This window comes from Anser anser (assembly GCF_964211835.1).
Source record: "Anser anser genome assembly, chromosome: 7".
Classification (NCBI taxonomy): domain Eukaryota; kingdom Metazoa; phylum Chordata; class Aves; order Anseriformes; family Anatidae; genus Anser; species Anser anser.
Genome location: NC_139727.1, coordinates 41,538,724 through 41,558,728, shown reverse-complemented (window position 1 = coordinate 41,558,728; position 20,005 = coordinate 41,538,724). Strand labels below are relative to the sequence as shown.

Here is a 20,005-nt window from a genome sequence, read left to right as displayed (position 1 = left end):
CGGGAGACAGACAACAACTAGTCTCCTAGATGTGGCAAGCTCAATTTTTTCAACTCCTACTCAAATACTTTCACCACTCTGGACTCTAATGTTCTTTTTCCAACTTACTTAATGCACAGCATTCCAAACAAGACAGAATACTCTATCGAAGGGCTTGCTGGAGCTGAATTAAATAATAACCATACCTTCACCCATTCATGCCCTTCCCTTGACGTTTCTTGTAACACATCTCAGTAAGATAATAATGAACTACATTCAAATTATGTTCCCTTAATCTATTTCTACTGTATGGATAATCTGTCAGTTATTCCCAATATTGTATTGATGCTTTTGAATTCTCCTTTCAAAGAGCAATGCTTTACACCTCCCTGAATTTAAGCTTGCAATCCTACTTTATCTAAAACCTGAAAACAACTTTGATTGCCGATTCTGAGCTCTGCAGATGTTCTCAGATTGGCGCCATACCTACATTTGATAACTGTATTCTCTACTCCATCATCTTTGGCAAATATAAACTGTACATGCAAACTGTACTTAGACTGTAATGTATGCAGCGTGCTATCTTGTACCCATTAACACAGTAGGACTAAGAGCTATTGGAATAGAAATAAACTAAAAATAATAATAAAACCCCAATCTGGTTATATTCAAAATAGTTTAAAAAATGCAGTGTTCTATTTTTTTCTTAAAATAAAATCTCAGAGTGCCCCATAAATTCCTGTTAGAGAATTTCTTAGCTCCTTGTTTACACTAAAGATAAGCTAATGAAGAATAATGGATGTGAAAAATCTGGACTCACGGAGGACCTCAACTGGGGCAGATCACCAAATCGAAGAGGAGGAAAAAGAGGACATTTTTTCTGAAATATTTTAAGGTCACCTTTTTGTGGTTTTGGAAACCCTCTGTTTTTGGCATGAGGTACATTCTATAATGATGTTTTCCCAGGAAGGGAATATTAATAGCTTCCTTTCAAGGATTCACATGGAAGCATTTACAACAATTCCTGTGGATATATTTTTATTCAACTATTAGCACACAGAAATGTATAGATCAAAAGTCATAATTATGAAAACAGCCAGAACTTTGCTCACCTCAAATAAAAATAAAATACTTTGTTATGATGCTTTCGGATGTGGTTTAGTGGTGGACTTGTAGTGTTAGGTGATGGTTGGACTCAATGATCTTAAGGGTCTTTTCCAACCTAAATGGTCCTGTGATTCTATATAAATCACTTATTTATTTTATATGTATATGCATATAGACAGGGTTTAAACACTTATCATACCAGAAATAGACATATTATACACTTAGATCTAACTAGGTTTATTTTCTAAACCCATATATTTTCCATAATATTTCACTTTCATTCTCCAGAAATTGCTCACAGTAACTTGCCTCTTTAACTTACCCTTAGAAACATTTGAGATACTGTTGGATCATGTGGATCACCATCATAGACTATTCCATACAGGAAACTACCAACATAGCTCACCTCATTATAGATGAGAAAAATCCCCACTCTTAATTTGCAACATACCCTTGTGAAAAGTAAGCATAGTATGTTTTCTGATCTGAACATCTAGCTACACACTGCTCCTTCCAAGAACTACCCCTTTGCAGTATCAATCCGCAAATAAACATTTCTTTTAAAGCCATCCCTGAAGAGATTTTTCCTTCATAAAGGCCTAGAATTAAATTCAAAACTTTTTTTTTTCCTTACAAATAGGAAATCCAAGAGGATAGGAGAGAGATATCTGAGAGAAAACTCTCATGATATAAGACAATAGGCCAGAATAGCAAATTGTGCCAACATGACTTCACTAAGGACAGATTATGCCTGACAAATCTGGTGGCCTTCTATGACGGGGTTACAGCATTGGTGGATAGGGGAAGAGCAACTGACATCGTTGACCTAGACTTCAGCAAAGAATTCGGCACTGTCCCCCATGATATCCCAGTCTCTAAACTGGAGAGACATGGATTTGATGGGTGGATGACTTGGTGGGTAAGGAATTGGCTGGATGGTTGCACTCAAAGAGTTGTGGTCAATGGCTCAATGTCCGAGTGGAGATCAGTAATGAGTGGTGTTCCTCAGAGGTCAGTATTGGTATGGGCACTATTTCACGTCTGTGTCAGTGACGTGGACAGTTCGATCGAGTGCACCCTCAGCAAGTTTGCCAATGACATCAAGCTGTGTGATACAGTTGACATGCTGGAGGGACAGGATGCCATACGGAGGGACCTGGAGAAGCTTGAGAGGTGGGCCTGTGCGAACCTCATGAGGTTCAACAAGGACAAGTTCAAGGTCCCAAGCACAAACATGGGAAGGGATTGAGAGCAGGCCTGAGGAGAAGGACCTTGGGGTGTTGGTTGACAAGAAGCTCAACATGAGCTGGCAATGTGCACTTGAGCCCAGAAAGCCAAGCATATCCTGGGCTGCATCGAAAGAAGTGTGGCCAGCAGTGTGAGGGAGGCGATTGTCCCCCTCTGCTCTGCTCTCATGAGACCCCACCTGGAGCTTTGCATTCAGCTCTGGGGACCCCAGGACAAGAAGGACATGGACCTACTAGAACGAGTCCAGAGGAGGGCCACAACGATGATCAAGGGGCTGGAGCACCTATGAAGACAGGCTAAGACAGGTGGGTTTGGTCAGCCTGAAGAAGGGAAGGCTCTGGGGAGATCTCACAGAAGCCTTCCTGTACCTAGAGGGGGCCTACAGGAAAGCTGGGGAGGGGCATTTTGTCAGGGAGTGTGGTGATAGGACAAGGGGGAATGGCTTTAAACTAAAAGAGGGTAGATTTAGATTAGATGTACGGAAGAAATTCTTTACTATGAGGGTGGTAAGGCACTGGAAGAGGCTGCCCAGAGAAGTTGTGGGTGACCCACGCCTGGCAGTGCCCAAGGCCAGGCTGGGGGGGCTTTGGACAACCTGGTCTAGTGGCAGGTGTCTGTGCCCATGGCAGGGGGTTGGATTTAGATGATCTTTAAGGTCCCTTCCAATCCAAACCATTCTATGATTTTATAGTTTTATGACTCTGTGATGCTACCTACTTCTGCAGATCTTTACTGGTGGAATCACATGCTGTGTCATATGGATCCAGAAAAATTAACAAGAACCTAAATTATTTAATAGCTGCCTGCCTGGTTTCTGGGTGAAAACAAAGTCTGTAAAGGGAGAAAAATTTGCTGCTCTTTCATTTTTCATAATTTGTTTGCTTAGTGTAATGAACATGCTTATGCAAACAAGCAAGAACACTAGTAATCACTCACATGTCAAGCTGTATGAACATTTATCAGATTTTAAGATCAAACTTCTGATTTTAAGACATGAAATGACTACAGGAAGAATGTAAAACTGTTGTACAGTCACACGTTTTATGGTGACTATAACAAAAATAAGCAAAAAGACCAAAACTGTGACTAAATGGTAAAAAGGTATGGTCAGATTTCCATGTGGGGCTAGAGAAATCTGAACTATCTGTGGGTTTATTGAACTCTTCTTGTATTAAGACAAGGAAAATATTCAAGCTCTCTCACATATAATGTTTTGTACAACGAACTTCTCCCTCCGACATATACTATTACTACTATTATTATTGTTAAATACAGAATACAAAATACAATCTGTATTTTCAAACACAGTAAATATCTTCAGTCATGAAAAACACCTCCTGTCAATACTGCTTGGTACTGCTTCTTCCAAAGTCTTCTAATGTACAACAACATAATGATGTTCAACATTTATATTCATACAGTTGTCTGCTGCCCTCAACCCTCACCTCTTTATGGTTTGTTTAGGCTGATGGATAATTCTAAGAGCAAAAACCATTTGTTTCTTCCACAGATTTTCACAGCATATCTTACATGTGACTCTGTATTCATGACAGACAGGTTACATTCTACTTGTTTGATGAGTCACTTCCTAAGCAGTGCATGAGCACAAAGACGACAAGTGTGCTACCAGCTCTCTGCTGCCCCTTCACCAAACCTGGTTAGTGAGTGGTGGGCTGCCAGGTGCTTTACTTTACTCTGGGATGAAAATAAGCAAGCTCACAGAGGACAGGACCATGCCTTAGATTTAAAATGGGAATCCTGACCTGAATATGAGAGATAAAAAGTTCTGTTCCAGTAAAAATAATATAGTAAGAACTGGTGTAACAGTGCTGCATTCTGTAATGATAGGGTCCCTCCACTTACTTCAGGGGAAACTTGATGGGGCCTTAAATGGCCAGCTTAAAGAGTTCACAAAGAACAACATTTTTCCTCACAAATCCCAGGAGTGAGGGCTGCATCCACCCAGGACCAGTGTCTGACTTATGCAATGTGCTGTAGACCCCTGGCTGTATCAGGTGTGATGGGGAGGGGTTGGGGAATGCCTTTAGGTGGCACACTGTGACTCCATACCTGTCTCCTTAGTCACAGACACCGGACTTTTTTGATTATGCTTGATCAAGAGATTGCTTATGACCTGAATTTTCCCGTGTTAATTGCACATGCGTATGAATATTCAAATCACATCTTGTGCATCATTACAACTTATTGAGCGTTATGTGCTCAATAAACTCAAGTAACTGCTTTGGAACTAATCAATTCTTTATGTATATGAATACCTTCTCTGTAATAGTTGCTAATAAAAATACACGTAATACACATCATCAGAAATAATTTAAAGATGCAACGTACCAATCAGTAATACACCACCTTGTTCGAATGAAACCTTTTCTGGACCACTTGCACTGAAAAATAAGCAAATAAGAATCAGTCATCTTAAGCAAAGGATTACTGTGAAAGTAAAATGTACTTGCACAGAGAAGCAAGTAAAACAAAGTTCATCCATACAACATAACTAAAAAGCACTACACACTCACTGAAGAGGCTTGAAAACATATATCGTCTCTCATAAATCCTGGAATTATTTACATTTTTGGTCCTGAAATACAGTTATAAACTTATGTGTAAAATTAACGTAAGACCTGGCAGTTGTTTAGATAACCAATTAGGAAAGCTTTTTATACTTATGTTCGTCCTAAAACAGCAAATTCTTACTGCCTATGCATAAATGTCTTGTCTCCTTTGTAATTCTACCTGACCTGTAAAATGTCATCAGAGATTTACATCAAATTAAAATGAATGAGATGTGCTAGAAAGCCATTTCTCCTATTGAGCCAACCCACCTAATATTTCTATAAAAGTTAAAGGGAATTTAAATAATGGTAAAACATCACATTTATCAAAACTGTAACGTTTGTGAGAAAGCCACAAATCAGCTCTTGCCAACATACCATACTTCTGGTACAGCAAAAGGATTTTTTCAGCACCACTCCTAAACCGCTGCCATGAATTACAACGTCCCACAAAAAGACATGATTCTGCATCCTTTTTATTCACCGTAAACAATGAATGTGGGGCTAGGTGAACGTTCACTGGTAATGATTGCTGCACCAGACAGGCCTAAATAATGATGCCAATGATTCTGTAGCAAAAGACTGCAACCACTCATTACCAATAAAGCACCAGCCACAGCAATGTGTTTCCCACAGTTAGGGGTATCACTCCCTAAGCCTCTCCTAATGTACTGCCTATAGTCTTCAGACGAGACTCACCAGATGTAATTATCTGCCTCACTGTGAACAGACAGTCCTTATGAAATTTCAAGGTCCAAAATCCTCCCAAGACATTGAACTACCTTGCAAAATCTAAATGGACTGTTCTCTAATCACCTTTCAGATAACAGTTACGTATCTCCCACCTCTTCCTCTCCTTGTTAGGCACAAACAAAGTAACAACAAAAAACCTCCTTCATTTCTGCAACTGCAATCAAGACCAACCAGACATAAAACTCCTTTGCCAGGGCCCTTTCCCATGAGGATTCTCCCTAGATTCACAATATGCTTACAAAGATTTAAGAATGTTTATTTTACTGAGTAAATAGCTTATTCTTGAAAGCTTTAATGTGAAAACAATTTATTTATATGCAGTTGTTCTCTTCTACTCAAACCCAGAAAAATGTGCAAAATTATCTGTAGATGACAGCTTATTTCATTGACCACACTCAACTTTAGAGCTTATAATTTTGTAAAAAAAAAAAAAAAAAAAAAAAAAGCGTTACCTGCATGCTACAAAACTAAGAAGCAAAAAAATGTCTACGAACTTCAAGAGCATACCTTTATCCAAATTTATGTACTATAATTTTGGGAAACCTGATGTTAATATTTGTTACTTCAGATGGTAACTTCAGAACCACCTTTCTGCAGGCTTGTATGACCTTCCCACACAGACTTCTACAGCCAAATTTTGCTGTGAGAGCTGCAGGAAAAACTGCAGCTTGGCTGTTTACCTGAGGACCTGGCTGTGCTGACCCCACTGGAGGAGGGTCCAAGGCCCTTCCTGAATGAATTTTATCAGCTTTGCATTGCTATAGCAATGGACAGCACAAGAAAATGTTCCTCTTGACACTGCTGAGTCCAAAACCAGTGACTAACAACAAAGTCCTTTATCCAGCGAATCAAAATTTGTATACCATAGAGACAAAATGAATAACTTTCTGTTCTTGACTTATGTCTGTACTTAGTTAACTTTCAGTGCGATCACAGGACATATATAAGACAGAAAAGAATAAATTAACAAATATTCTGCCAAATGTAAAAATTTCCTACAGACAAAAAGAGAAAAACTTTATAAACAGAGATTGTACAGAGTAAATGGTCTTCACCTCTGAGCATATGTGAAGTTCATCCCTTGTGCCACCATGCAGATCACCACCTGGTGACTGCTAGCAGCTGACTGCATCAGTTCTGCAACTACACACAGGTTGAAATAGGTGTTTTTGATGAGACCAGGTGTGATAATCCCAGACTGCAAAAATATCATATTTTTGAATTATTTAATAAAATTGTTCATCTCCCTGTCCATAACCTCCCTGGAAAGAACTCCAGAATGTCAAGACATGTTTTCTTCCACTTTCTTTAGAGACTTCTTCTTTTCTTATGCCTTCCTTTTCCAAGCATATTCATTTATTAGTATTACAGAAGATGAAGGTACAATTGAAGCATTGTAGTGAAGAAAGAGAAAACCATGTATATTTTATACGCTGGTCAGAAATAGAAAAAGAAATTATATGACTCGGGATACATATCTTTAGCATTACTTAGACTAAATCAGTTATCTGCATATATAATTTTCATCAAATTAGACAGTTTTCAAGGAGAGGAGGACCACCAATCTGACCTTTACTGTGTCCACAGAGGATGCAGCGCTATAAAGAAGTCCAAAGGCAGAACTCCACATTAACAATGAGGTGGCCTCATTATTAACACAGGGCATTACCAGTGGTTTCTGGACTCTGGATATTCTCTGGGATTTTTAGAGATATTTAGTAATTGACATCAACTGTTTGCTGATGCATCCAGGTGTGGGTTTTTTTTGTTTCTTTGTTTGTTTTTTTTTTTTAGGAATGTGTGCTTTCTAGAGCAAGTAAACTTGCTTAGGTCTAAAAAGATTGTATTTAGGGAGGAAACCCCAACAGTTCACTATTCTAAAATCTAGTCAATGGATACATTCAGAGATGAAATAATTAACCTAAATCTTTATTGTTTTCCCTTAAGAGATTCCAATTTTTAATTTTTCTTAAACTGCAGCTCTACTGAAAAAGAACTCTGTGGTGGCTATGAATAATTATCTAGTTTATTTTAAATGTTTTCTGTGGTTCTTGCAGTCACTGGTCAATTTGAGTGGTAGGCTGGAGGGATAATACACCAATTCTTCCTGACAGCCCAGCCTTCACAGCTCAACTACAAATCCCATAATCCAATAAGGTCCCTTCCATTCAGGGTCGCTGTGATGACCATGGCAATACTGTTACAAGTTGAGATTTGGCAAAATGTCAACTTTTTTTTTTAAAAAGGAAAACACTGAAAAAAGTTAAATGCTAAAAGCATTCAACATTGCGTTAAATATAATCTCACTGAAAAAGGGGCTTCTGTCATCTCGTTCCTAAAAATAACTGTATCAAACTCCTAAATACTGAAAAACAATACATTGAACTTAAAATCAAATAGTCCAAGCCTATGATGCGGTCCAAGACAGTGCTTTAAATTGAGCTGTCATTCTTCATTTGCTATTTTCCTCTTTGGCAACACAATAGGTACTTCAAAAGATGTAAAAGAGAAACAGGGCCAATTACATTAGGTTGCTTAGAGCCATATCCAGTTGGGTTTTGAGCATCCCCAAGGACACTGATTCCACAACCCACCTGGGCCTGCCTCTCTTCTAGTGTTTATCTGTTTATCCTTATGGTGTCGCGTCTCCCCCCTGCCCCGTTTAGTCAGATTTTCCCCTGCTGCAACTGCTGACCGCTGCCCCTTGTGCAGCTGCTGTACACCACCCAGAAGAGCCTGACTGCATCCCTCAAAAGCCAGCACCATGGTACACCTTACCACCCTCTCCTGGCAGCACAGACCAGCTCTCTCATCCTCCTCCAGCATCTCCCAATTCAGCCCCAACCAGCTTGGTGCCTCTGCTGTGCTTGCTCCAGTTTGCCCCCATCTGTCTGGTCCAGGGGTTTCCAAAACCAAAACGCTGGAGACGTGATGCCAAATAAAGGGGAGGAGTCCCTTCCTGGGACCTAACATAACTATTGTTGTCATTTCATACTGCCAAAGCACAGTGCTGGGTCATGTACTTGCCGTCCAACAAGATCCTGGTCCTTTTCTCTTTTCTGGACAGTCTCGTCCAGCCTGTACTGCTTTACAGGTTATTCCATCCCTTTAGGGGATACTTGTCATTAACCTTTGCCAAACTTTCCCATCAAATGACTTCTTCAGCCTGTTGAGGTCCCTCTGAACAGCAGCCCTGCCCTCTACCGCCTTTATTGCTACCCCATCTTGACATCATCTGCAGTCGAGCATGTGTTTCATCCTACTGTCCAAACTGTTAACACGGATGTTGAGTAGTAATGACCCCAGAATCAGCCTGAGGAACACCACCAGCAACCAGCCACCTGCTGCACCACAGATCACCACTCTGAGGCTGGTTGATGGCCAACTTCCCAGCCATCTTGTAGTCTGTCTACTCTAGACACATCTCACCAGTTTGGCTTCAAGGGTACTATAGGAAACTGTAACAGAAGCCTTGCTAGTGTCAGTGTAAACAACATTTGGGGCGTTCCCTTTTGTCCACGCAACTGGTCACCTAGAAAGGTTTGCTCCATCACCTTCCCACAACTGAGGACAAGCCGGCTGCCTGGGACTCTCTTTTTTGCCCTTTTTGAAAACAGCTGTGACATTCATGTTTTCCCAGCCCTCAAGAAGCTCTCCCTTTCCAATGGCAGAGAAAGGCCTCACAACGACATCAGCTGGATCCCTTTCTCCCTGGGATGTGTCCTGCCTGCTGCCATAGACTCATGTACGTACAATTAGCTTAAGGTTTTGTGTAACCATAGCGTATGAGACTGAGAGTCCTGCCGTCAATCATCACACACTTCTTCTACAGGCCATCCCGCAGGCCTTCACTCTGACTCTGTCACCGACTACCACACCAATACAAGCGATACCAGTATAAAGCATGCCCAGCCCTTAGCTCTGATGCCTTACGTTTCATGCAAGCCTTCATTGATACAAGCCAATTAAAAGGTATTTGCAACGCAACTTGTTTCATGACATGGTAAAACACAGGAATCTCTTACTGTAGTTTGGCGTTTCCTCATGCATGCATTGCGAATATGTGTTTTAAGGGCAGTAGTATATCTTAGATGTTACTTTGCCACATTTCTTCTTTAATAAGTGTAACTGAAATTCCAGCAAATCCCTATTAGAAGTCCTTAAGAAAAATCACAATTTGAAAACTTGTAGTTACATTCCATCAGCCTTTTCTTTGTGAATAGAGTCTCTCAGGAGATCGTGCTGACCTTTTAAAACCCCCTAGAAACACCACCTACATAAATAACCTCTGCTACATCGGGTAAAAGGACCTCCAGACAACATTAACATGAAGAGAGAGGTTATAGAGGGCTAATGTCAAAAAGCACTGTGAGCAATAAGTAATGCACACAAACCATGATTGATAATGACTAGCACAGAGCTTTAATTCATCTTTTCTCCATCATTTTACTGAGAGGGACCATATCAAATTAAATAGTGACCCAGCAAGGGTTTATTCAACCATACAAAACAGGGGCATGAAGGAAAGACATATTAAAGTGGCAATGACTGCAGTGTAATTGCAGCTTCTTAAAGGGACACCACCGCTCACAGATGAAGATGGGAAATCTCCTATGTGAGGCAGCCAAGCACTGAACAGGCAGAACAACTGACACACCAAGCAGTGTTCAGTATTAACAGGCCTGTGTCGTTGCAGTGAGAACTCGTGCAGAAACTTGCATCTCATGTACTCATAATATGCTTAATGTTTTACTGACCAGCAAAAAAGGCATATTTTGGGGCAATTTTCCATAAAAACCATGTGGAATGCAGCTCCACCCCCCAAATGACTTTCCTTCTTTCCTTAGATCAGTTCACAAAATTAAAGAATTTGTGTTATTGTGTTTTTATTAGTACGTATATGAACTCTTCAAAGTTTCTTTCTGATTGACCTGTATTTCAGAATGCTACATAGTACATGGGAAACTCAACCCTAACTCAGCCTTTGAACACTAAACAAACATTGGAACAGCACTATTCAGTCATATTCTTACTGGTAAAAGATTTTTAAGAGCCATTATATAAATATAAAGTTCACTTATCAAAAAATGTATAAGGAGACCTCAGGAATGTGAAGTTAATCTATCGAGTAACAAAGTCTACTATGTAGTGTAATATCAGTAATTTAAGTGATAATTTGCTTTTTGACACACTGCTTTGATCACCATTTATTTACCAGAATACAGCATAGAGTTTTACTTAATAATACTTCTACCAGAAGACCAAATTTAAGTCTCTGTATGATGCAAACAAATATAAGAAATACATGATAAAACATACACTTGCTCCACTTATTTGCACATACAAAACCATGTAACGTTTCAATCGTTATTGCCATTGGCTTTTTCGTATACGCATCACCAGTGAAGAAACCAACCAGTAGCAATATATAATTTGTTCATTAAAAGTTATTTTAGAAAACAGAAATACAATAATATGCAGCTTTTGATGTTACGACAGAGTTAAGTATTTACTTGTAAGAAAGTTTTAAGTTATAATGTCAAGTTGGCAGAAGGCCTGTGGAACTGATGGGTATGGGTATACATATAAAACAATGATGAGAAAGAGTAACACAAACCACCAGCCTGTTCTCACACTTCATATCCACAGAGATACAATTTATTCTGTTTTCCAAGACATCTTCTTTTTTCTCCGGTATTTTACTAAACTCTCCAAATAACATTTAAATCTACAGGAATTCCTTTCTCTCGAACAGCAGAATTTAGGGTTGATGGGAGTATAAACAGAGGATCTAAATTTTAGGCTCCCATCCAAAACACAATAGTAACTGCAGCTCATTTCACCTGAAGTGTTCTGAGAATGCAGTATTTACTAAAGGTAGATAACTACCATAACAAAATCTGTATTATTAAAGTAATAGTAGCATGGTGATAACATGACAGCCATACATGGGATTGCCAGGCATGGCAAGGTGACGTGACTTGTCCCAAACGCCAAAATTGGAACTCTGATCTCACAGTGTCTTTGCTGTTAATGTTAGGATAAGCCTAACTCAGCAACTGATCACATACGATTTTCTTTCGGATATATTTATACAAGAAAATTATATTACTACTGGAACATGACTTAAAATAATTACAAAAACAGCAATGGTGGATGGAAACATAAAAATGTTGTCTTTCACCTTAGATACATACTGCAGATGAGCAACGTGCCTCACATATTTTGGGTCACTGATGTGCTTTAATATTCTCAAATACAGTGCTTGGAAAGAAGAAAATTTTGGAAACAGAATGTAAAGAACTATAGCCTAGAAAGGCAGAAAGAAAAAACTGTTTCATATTCCAGATTTTAAAGAAACGATCTTTATTTTGACTGTAACAGATATTAACTAGCTGATCCACCATCTGTAAAACAACATAAAACCACGTAGAGATGATATAGATCATCTGCGCTCTCAGAGAGGTATCTACATTTTAAAATAAGAAAAAAATGTCCAGATTCACATCCCAGAAAGGGGATACTACATCTTTCACCTTACAATATTAAGTCTCTTCTCAGATTCTCTGTTAATAGGATTCCTTTAGCCAGCAGATGGATTGTGAATACAGGCAGTTTCATCTACTAAAAGACAACATAAATCATCATTGAGAAAGGAGAGACCGCAGTAAGGTTATCACCATACAGCCTTCTCCATGAAAGGTTTGCATTAAAGCATTAGTGAAATTAATTCATCTTTCATAAGAGCTTTGAGCAGTATCTGTGATCTATGATAACAACCAATTTCTCACTATGGGAAAAAAAAATTACTCAGGCCTGATAGACTACACAAATCTGCTTTTTTTAAAATGGCCTAACATTATCTGGAGCGTTGCTCCCAGAGGCATCATTTGAGTCTTATGCCTAGCCAAGAGGACCCATAAATCAAGACAGAAAGTTTTGTTAGTTTTATATGCAGTGGGCTGTAATTATTTTGAATTGCATTATGCCTCAATCATTGTAATTACTTTTAGATCATTCTTAAACAGCAGTAATAAAAAGAAAAGAAATCAGTCTTAAACCATTTTTCACACAAAAATATTGTAAATGTGATATGAGAAGTCTGGCTAAAACATGCAAGAGCATGTAAATATAGTATCTGGTGTGATATGCTGTTCATGCATTCTGCTGTGTGGATTCATATTTTCAAAATACAAATTATTTTGTGGTCTTTAAATTAGTATCATTATTAGCAGCATTTGGCTAGGAAGAAAATAGGTAATAACAGGAATTTATTTTAGCTTTAAAAATATTATCAAATGTGTATAAGAGAACCAAAACTATGTCACTGTTATTTTTTTATTGTTGTTGCTGTGCTTATGTATGCTTGAGAGACTCCTTGGTCTTTAGTCCAAAATGAAAAACAGCGTAGTATGTATAAAAATGATCACAATTGTTTCCGAATTTTTCTAGTCAAACAAAAAATATGCTGGCTTGATGTATGCCTGGTTACACACTGAATGACCACAAAAAGTCACAGAATTGTAAATATCAGTGCTGCTACTATCTTCATCAATGTAGTTCCTGAGAGCCCTTAGCAGCTTCCTCTCCGACCGTGTGAAGCTCTGAAATAAAACAAATTAATCCCCCAGGCTGTTCTATAAGTCCTGCAGGCAACACTATCACCAGGTATTGTGCCGTGTGCGGGAACAGTCCTTTCAAGGATTTGTTCACGTCTTAATTACGAGTGGCCACGGCTTGACGCCGGGAGGCAGCTGAGTACCACGCTGCCTGCCCTCAGCAGGACAGGGAGGAGAAGGGAGAGGAGGAAATGAGATGGTGGAAAAAGGAAAAAAAACGTGAGTTTGCGATAGAAGCAGTTTAATGAAAGGAAACAAAAAGCGAAGGTTATGTGGAAGCAAGAGGAGAAAACAATAATTCTCTACTTCCCATCAGCCAGCAACGTTCGGCCGTGTTTTGGGAGGCAGGGCCTCACTACGCTCAGCGGCTGCTGGCGCAGACAGCTGCCTTCATCGCAAGGGCCCCCGCTTTAACCGTCGGCCACGAGGCGATACGGTACGGGACGTCCCTGCGGGCAGCGCGGGGCCGCCGGCCTGGCCGTCCCCTGCCTGCCTCTTGCCCACCGCCAGCCACCGGCCTCCGGAGCGGGGCCTGCAGGGGCGGCCCGGCACGGCGCCAGCGCTGCTCGGCGGCAGCCACCCGGCCGCACAGCACCGCACAGCACAGCACCGCACAGCACAGCACCGCACAGCACAGCACAGCACCGCACAGCACCGCACAGCACCGCACAGCACCGCACAGCACAGCACAGCACCGCACAGCACAGCACCGCACAGCACCGCACAGCACAGCACAGCACCGCACCGCACCGCACCGCACAGCACCGCACCGCACAGCACCGCACAGCACCGCACAGCACCGCACCGCACAGCACCGCACCGCACAGCACCGCACAGCACCGCACCGCACAGCACCGCACAGCACCGCACCGCACAGCACAGCACCGCACAGCACCGCACAGCACAGCACCGCACAGCACCGCACAGCACCGCACAGCACCGCACCGCACAGCACCGCACAGCACCGCACAGCACAGCACAGCACAGCACCGCACAGCACAGCACAGCACCGCACAGCACCGCACAGCACCGCACAGCACAGCACCGCACCGCACAGCACCGCACCGCACAGCACCGCACAGCACCGCACAGCACCGCACCGCACAGCACCGCACAGCACAGCACCGCACCGCACCGCACCGCACAGCACCGCACAGCACCGCACCGCACAGCACCGCACAGCACCGCACCGCACCGCACAGCACCGCACAGCACCGCACCGCACCGCACAGCACAGCACCGCACAGCACCGCACAGCACCGCACCGCACAGCACCGCACCGCACAGCACCGCACAGCACCGCACCGCACAGCACAGCACCGCACAGCACCGCACAGCACCGCACCGCACAGCACCGCACAGCACCGCACAGCACCGCACCGCACAGCACAGCACCGCACAGCACCGCACCGCACAGCACCGCACAGCACCGCACAGCACAGCACCGCACAGCACCGCACCGCACAGCACCGCACAGCACCGCACAGCACAGCACCGGACCGCACAGCACCGCACAGCACAGCACTGCACCGCACAGCACCGCACAGCACAGCACAGCACCGCACAGCACCGCACAGCACCGCACAGCACAGCACAGCACCGCACAGCACCGCACAGCACAGCACCGCACAGCACCGCACCGCACAGCACCGCACAGCACAGCACCGCACCGCACAGCACCGCACAGCACAGCACCGCACCGCACAGCACCGCACAGCACCGCACAGCACCGCACAGCACAGCACCGCACCGCACAGCACCGCACAGCACCGCACAGCACAGCACCGCACAGCACAGCACTGCGCAGCACAGCACCGCACAGCACCGCACAGCACAGCACAGCACCGCACAGCACCGCACAGCACCGCACCGCACAGCACCGCACCGCACAGCACAGCACCGCACAGCACCGCACAGCACCGCACCGCACAGGACAGCACAGCACAGCACCGCACAGCACAGCACCGCACCGCACAGCACCGCACAGCACAGCACCGCACAGCACAGCACCGCACAGCACCGCACAGCACCGCACAGCACCGCACCGCACAGCACCGCACCGCACAGCACCGCACAGCACCGCACAGCACCGCACCGCACATCACCGCACAGCACAGCACCGCACAGCACAGCACCGCACAGCACCGCACAGCACCGCACCGCACAGCACCGCACAGCACCGCACAGCACAGCACCGCACAGCACCGCACCGCACAGCACAGCACCGCACAGCACCGCACCGCACAGCACCGCACCGCACAGCACAGCACCGCACAGCACCGCACCGCACAGCACAGCACCGCACAGCACAGCACCGCACAGCACCGCACCGCACAGCACAGCACCGCACCGCACCGCACCGCACAGCACAGCACCGCACCGCACAGCACAGCACCGCACAGCACCGCACAGCACAGCACCGCACCGCACCGCACAGCACCGCACAGCACCGCACCGCACAGCACAGCACAGCTCTGTACCGCTGCGCTGGGGAAAGCTGACGCCGTGCCAGCCAGACCCAGTGCACCTAGCCATTCCTCCGCCGGGTACGCAGCACTCCTGACAATACGAGAAAACGGTGCTAGATGAAAGCCTCCTTGGAAAAGTTATTTACTGTAACCTAACGTTTAGGAACAGCATAGTATGAAGGCGTCGGATCTTCAAAAGGTATTTGGCTGCTCCTGTACCTAAAGCAGTGCTGCACAATTGATCGAATACAGAAGCCATTGCTCCAAAAACAAACGTGGGAGCAACTGATCCCTGAGCTGCCACAAGAAACAGACACAGTCCCTGGTCCTCTGGGTAGTGTGAGAAAGCCACTGGACTGGACCGTTCCTCCAAGGGACTACAAAGATTAGTTCATGTAAAAGGCAGTAATAAAAAATGCCGAGCAAGTTGTCATCCCACATGACATCCTGGTCTCCAAAGTGGAAAGATGGATTTGATGGGTGGATCGCTCAGTGGATAAGGAGTTGGCTTGAAGGTCGCACCCAGAGAGTGGTGGTCGATGGCTCTGTGTCCAAGTGGAGGCCGGTGACCAGTGGTGTCCCTCAGGGGTCTGTCCTGGGACTGGTTGCGTTTAATAGCTTTATCAATGACATAGACGGTGGGATCGAGTGCACCCTCAGCACGTCTGCAGATGACACCAAGCCGAACGGTGCGGCTGACACACCAGAAGGAAGGGATGGCATCCAAAGGGACCTGGACAAGCTTGAGAATTGGGCCCATGTGAACCTAATGAGGCTCAACAAGTCTAATTGCAAGGTGCCGCACCTGGGCTGGGGCAATCCCAGACATGAGCATAGACTGGGAGAAGAGCTCATTGAGAGCAGCCCTGCAGAGAAGGACTTGGGGGTTCTGGTGGACGAAAAGCTCGACACGAGCCAGCAGTGAGCGCTTGCAGCCCAGAGGGCCAACTGCATCCTGGGCTGCATCATCAGAGGGGTGGCAGCAGGGGAGGGAGGGGGTTGTCCCCCTCTGCTCTGCCCTCGTCAGGCCCCACCTGGAGCCCTGCGTCCAGCTCTGGGCCCCCAGCACCAGAAGGATGTGGGGCTGTTAGAGCGGGGCCAGAGCAGGCCACGAAGATGCTCAGAGGGCTGGAGCACCTCTCCTGCGAAGAAAGGCTGAGAGAGCTGGCGATGTTCAGCCTGAAGAAAAGAAGGCTCCAGGGTGGCCTCATCGCAGCTTTTCAGTACTTAAAGGGGGCTTATAAAAAAGATGGAGAGCAACTCTTTGATCAATCAGATAACGACAGGCCAAGGGGGAATGGTTTTAAACTAAAAGAGGGGAGATTTAGATTAGAAGTTAGGAAGAAATTCTCCACTCAGAGGGTGGTGAGGCACTGGCACAGGTTGCCCAGGGAGGTTGTGGATGCCCCATCCCTGGAGGTGTTCAAGGCCAGGCTGGATGGGGCCCGGAGCAACCTGATCTAGTGGGTGGCACCCCTGCCTGTGGCAGGGTGATCTTTCCTGGGTGATCTTTAAGGTCCCTTCCAACCCGAGACACTGTATGATTCTGTGAAGTTACAAATTTGCCAGTTTCATGATTAAACAACAGTATTGAAGTAATGATGGAAATAATTCTTCCTAGGTATCAATGAACAATCCCTAATTTGGCCTATTGCTGCTACGTGTGTTAACAGCACTCACGCTGCTGTTCAGTGCTCTCAGTATTACAATAAAATCATTCAACAGCACTGTTCGTGTCCTACTTACGCTGTCAATGACCCATACTGCTACGGTTTATTGCTGATAGAGGAGAAAAATAAATATCCGAGTAACCACTTGAAGTTCCTTCAACATGATGTAACACTTAACTCCAGAAAAATATTTAAGATGCTTATTAGAAGAAGTAAAAACTTGTAAAATTACATCAAACGCAGTTTTCCCTTCCAGCAGAGAGAGAAAAAACATTACAAAAATAAAGTTAGCATCCAAGAAAAAGAAAAAAGAATAACCAACATCCCATCAGCGTGAAACTATGCAATGCTGTTCCAAGCGCACATGTACTACTGCAGTATCTGTAAGTGTGGATATTTACAAATTCTAAGCAATTTCTAAAGTTTATTTAGTTCTTTCTAATATTAAAGTGTGCCAATTTGATCCACAAATGGTACATGAATTCAACAAATGTATTCACCTGGTTTGTAGTAAACACTAACTGTTAAACACTTAGCCATGATCTAGATGTTCTTAAAATTAAAAAAAATGAACAAATTAAGGTCAACAACAAATACAAGAACTGCACGCAAAGGCTGAAGTCACACGTGCAATTGCAGTTGCAGCTGCAATGGAAGGAAAGCATCAGCTTATCCTGTGTTTCTGGGTTTGAAAAGACCTTCATCCAGACGCACAGCACTCTCCAACTCTTAGGAGAGCAGAAACAGAAGGGAGTACAATGGCAGTGTGAAGAAAAATATCTATATGTTTGAAAATTGTGTGCTTTCTTGTGCCAGTAAGAATTCCCCCTATATCTGCAGCAGTACCTAGCAGTGCCGAAGAAAAAACAGCATCACTGCAACCATGATTACAGAGCTGCAACAGCTGAATACAAATCGAATCCATTCAGAGTTGTGTCTCACCCTCTCAGGGAGTTAAGATCCCCCCCGAAACAGACTTGCAATTGGCACTGTGTGCTATTTCTTTGGTTTTAAATGTATAAACAAGACTTTTCATCACTGTCTCCATCCTTCACAAGCATTTTCTACTACACAAAGAACTCCATTTGAACTTAGTAAATTCATGCAATGGTTTAAAACTTATATATAAGAAACCGACATATATATAAGAAACTGGTTATAAGAAACCGACAAACCAAAAAGAAAAGAAAAAAAATCAAGACTCAATACTGACCTTATTTACATTCTTAGAACAGTTACTAAAGTAATCAGAGCAAATCAGAATGAAACCTGATATTTGGGAATGTACATACCTCAGGGAAATAATCCTGTGGAAACTTCTCTTTTTCCAGCATGGGCGTGCTTTCTAAAGTGTCTGAGTAGATTTCTTTCCCAGTAACCTTTTTATACTTCTTAGCTAGGAATAGATATGAAACAAACTTAACATACATATATTCAGTGTTACAAGCAACTTACAGCACTCATTGGAAAAGCTGTTGCATCTGTGTAACAGGTAAGGTCTTAGCAAAAATAGGCAAGCACTGAGTTGTTCTTGGGAAAAAAAAAACAGAGACCACTAAAACGTATAAACATACTCGCTTACATCTGACATTCTCAAGCTATACAATTAGGGGTATTATTATTTTTACTATTCAGAGCCATGTGAAGTGTTGGAGCTCTAATTATGAATTCGGTCTCTGTATACTCAAGCACTCACACTTCCTGATGTGGCTCTTCAAAGAAACACCTATTTGCATCCTCAGCCAATATCCAGCAGTTCACACTGGATAATTAACAGGAAAATTAATAAAAAACACATTAAGGTGAAAAGTGTTATTTATGAGTGATGATTATCTGCATGGTTTATCTAGCAACTATTTTTTTCAGATTTTAAGTCTACCTACCTGAACATCAACTTGTGCTTGTTAACACATTTATCATCTCATTTGTAACACATCTGTAATCACAACTTTTACACAGCAAACTAGTATACAGTCATTAAGATTATCTCAGCTTTTGGCCTGTTGCTTTAAATCGACAATATTGACAATCATCACCTACTTAGAGTCTGTCCACATTGAAATCTTCTGCTTGTCTAGCTGTGTCAGTTAAAGAAATAAAATAAAGGATACTAGGCAGTAAGCTGTGTCTCTCTCTGGAGGAGTTGACTAGCACAGGAGTAATAATCCAGCTATTGCAGAAAGCTTCATAGGAACGAGTACAAATATCAGGATTTACTGAAGGACGTGCAATTGCCAAATACAACCATCTCAAACTCTCAAGGAAAAAAAAAAAAGCTATTTTTCAGGGTTCACAGGTCAACAAATCTTTTAGTATAGCTTTTAATAGCTTTTAAGTATGGACACCTCAGTTTTGTAGCAAGCTGGGAAGAAGTCACCAGTAGACACTGAAGACAGGTTGGTGGGGCTGGCAGGAGCTTTGGAGATCCCCATCCCAACCTGCTCCCAGCAGATGCCTACAGAAGGGGGCTGGGGATTGGGTCTCTTCAGGAACAGAGACCCCACAGCCTCCCTGGGGTGCCTGCTCAAGTGTCTGACCTCCTATCAAAAATATTTTCTCTTACATTTAAGTGGTGTATTTAAATTTGGGCC

General features: G+C 43.4%; 1 protein-coding gene across 7 annotated transcripts in view; it reads right to left on the bottom strand.

Annotated features, from left to right (window-relative positions):
• The window catches only part of INPP5A (inositol polyphosphate-5-phosphatase A), a 253,590-nt gene that overhangs the window by 97,571 nt on the left and 136,014 nt on the right, over nt 1–20,005 (bottom strand). For all 7 annotated transcript variants that reach the window (XM_083843924.1, XM_083843925.1, XM_083843927.1 and 4 more), the window contains exons 6-7: nt 18,707–18,810; nt 4,684–4,736 (exon numbers count right to left, since the gene is read on the bottom strand). In XM_083843924.1, coding sequence (XP_083700050.1) covers nt 4,684–4,736; nt 18,707–18,810 — 157 coding nt within the window. The remainder of the gene's footprint in view (nt 1–4,683; nt 4,737–18,706; nt 18,811–20,005) is intronic.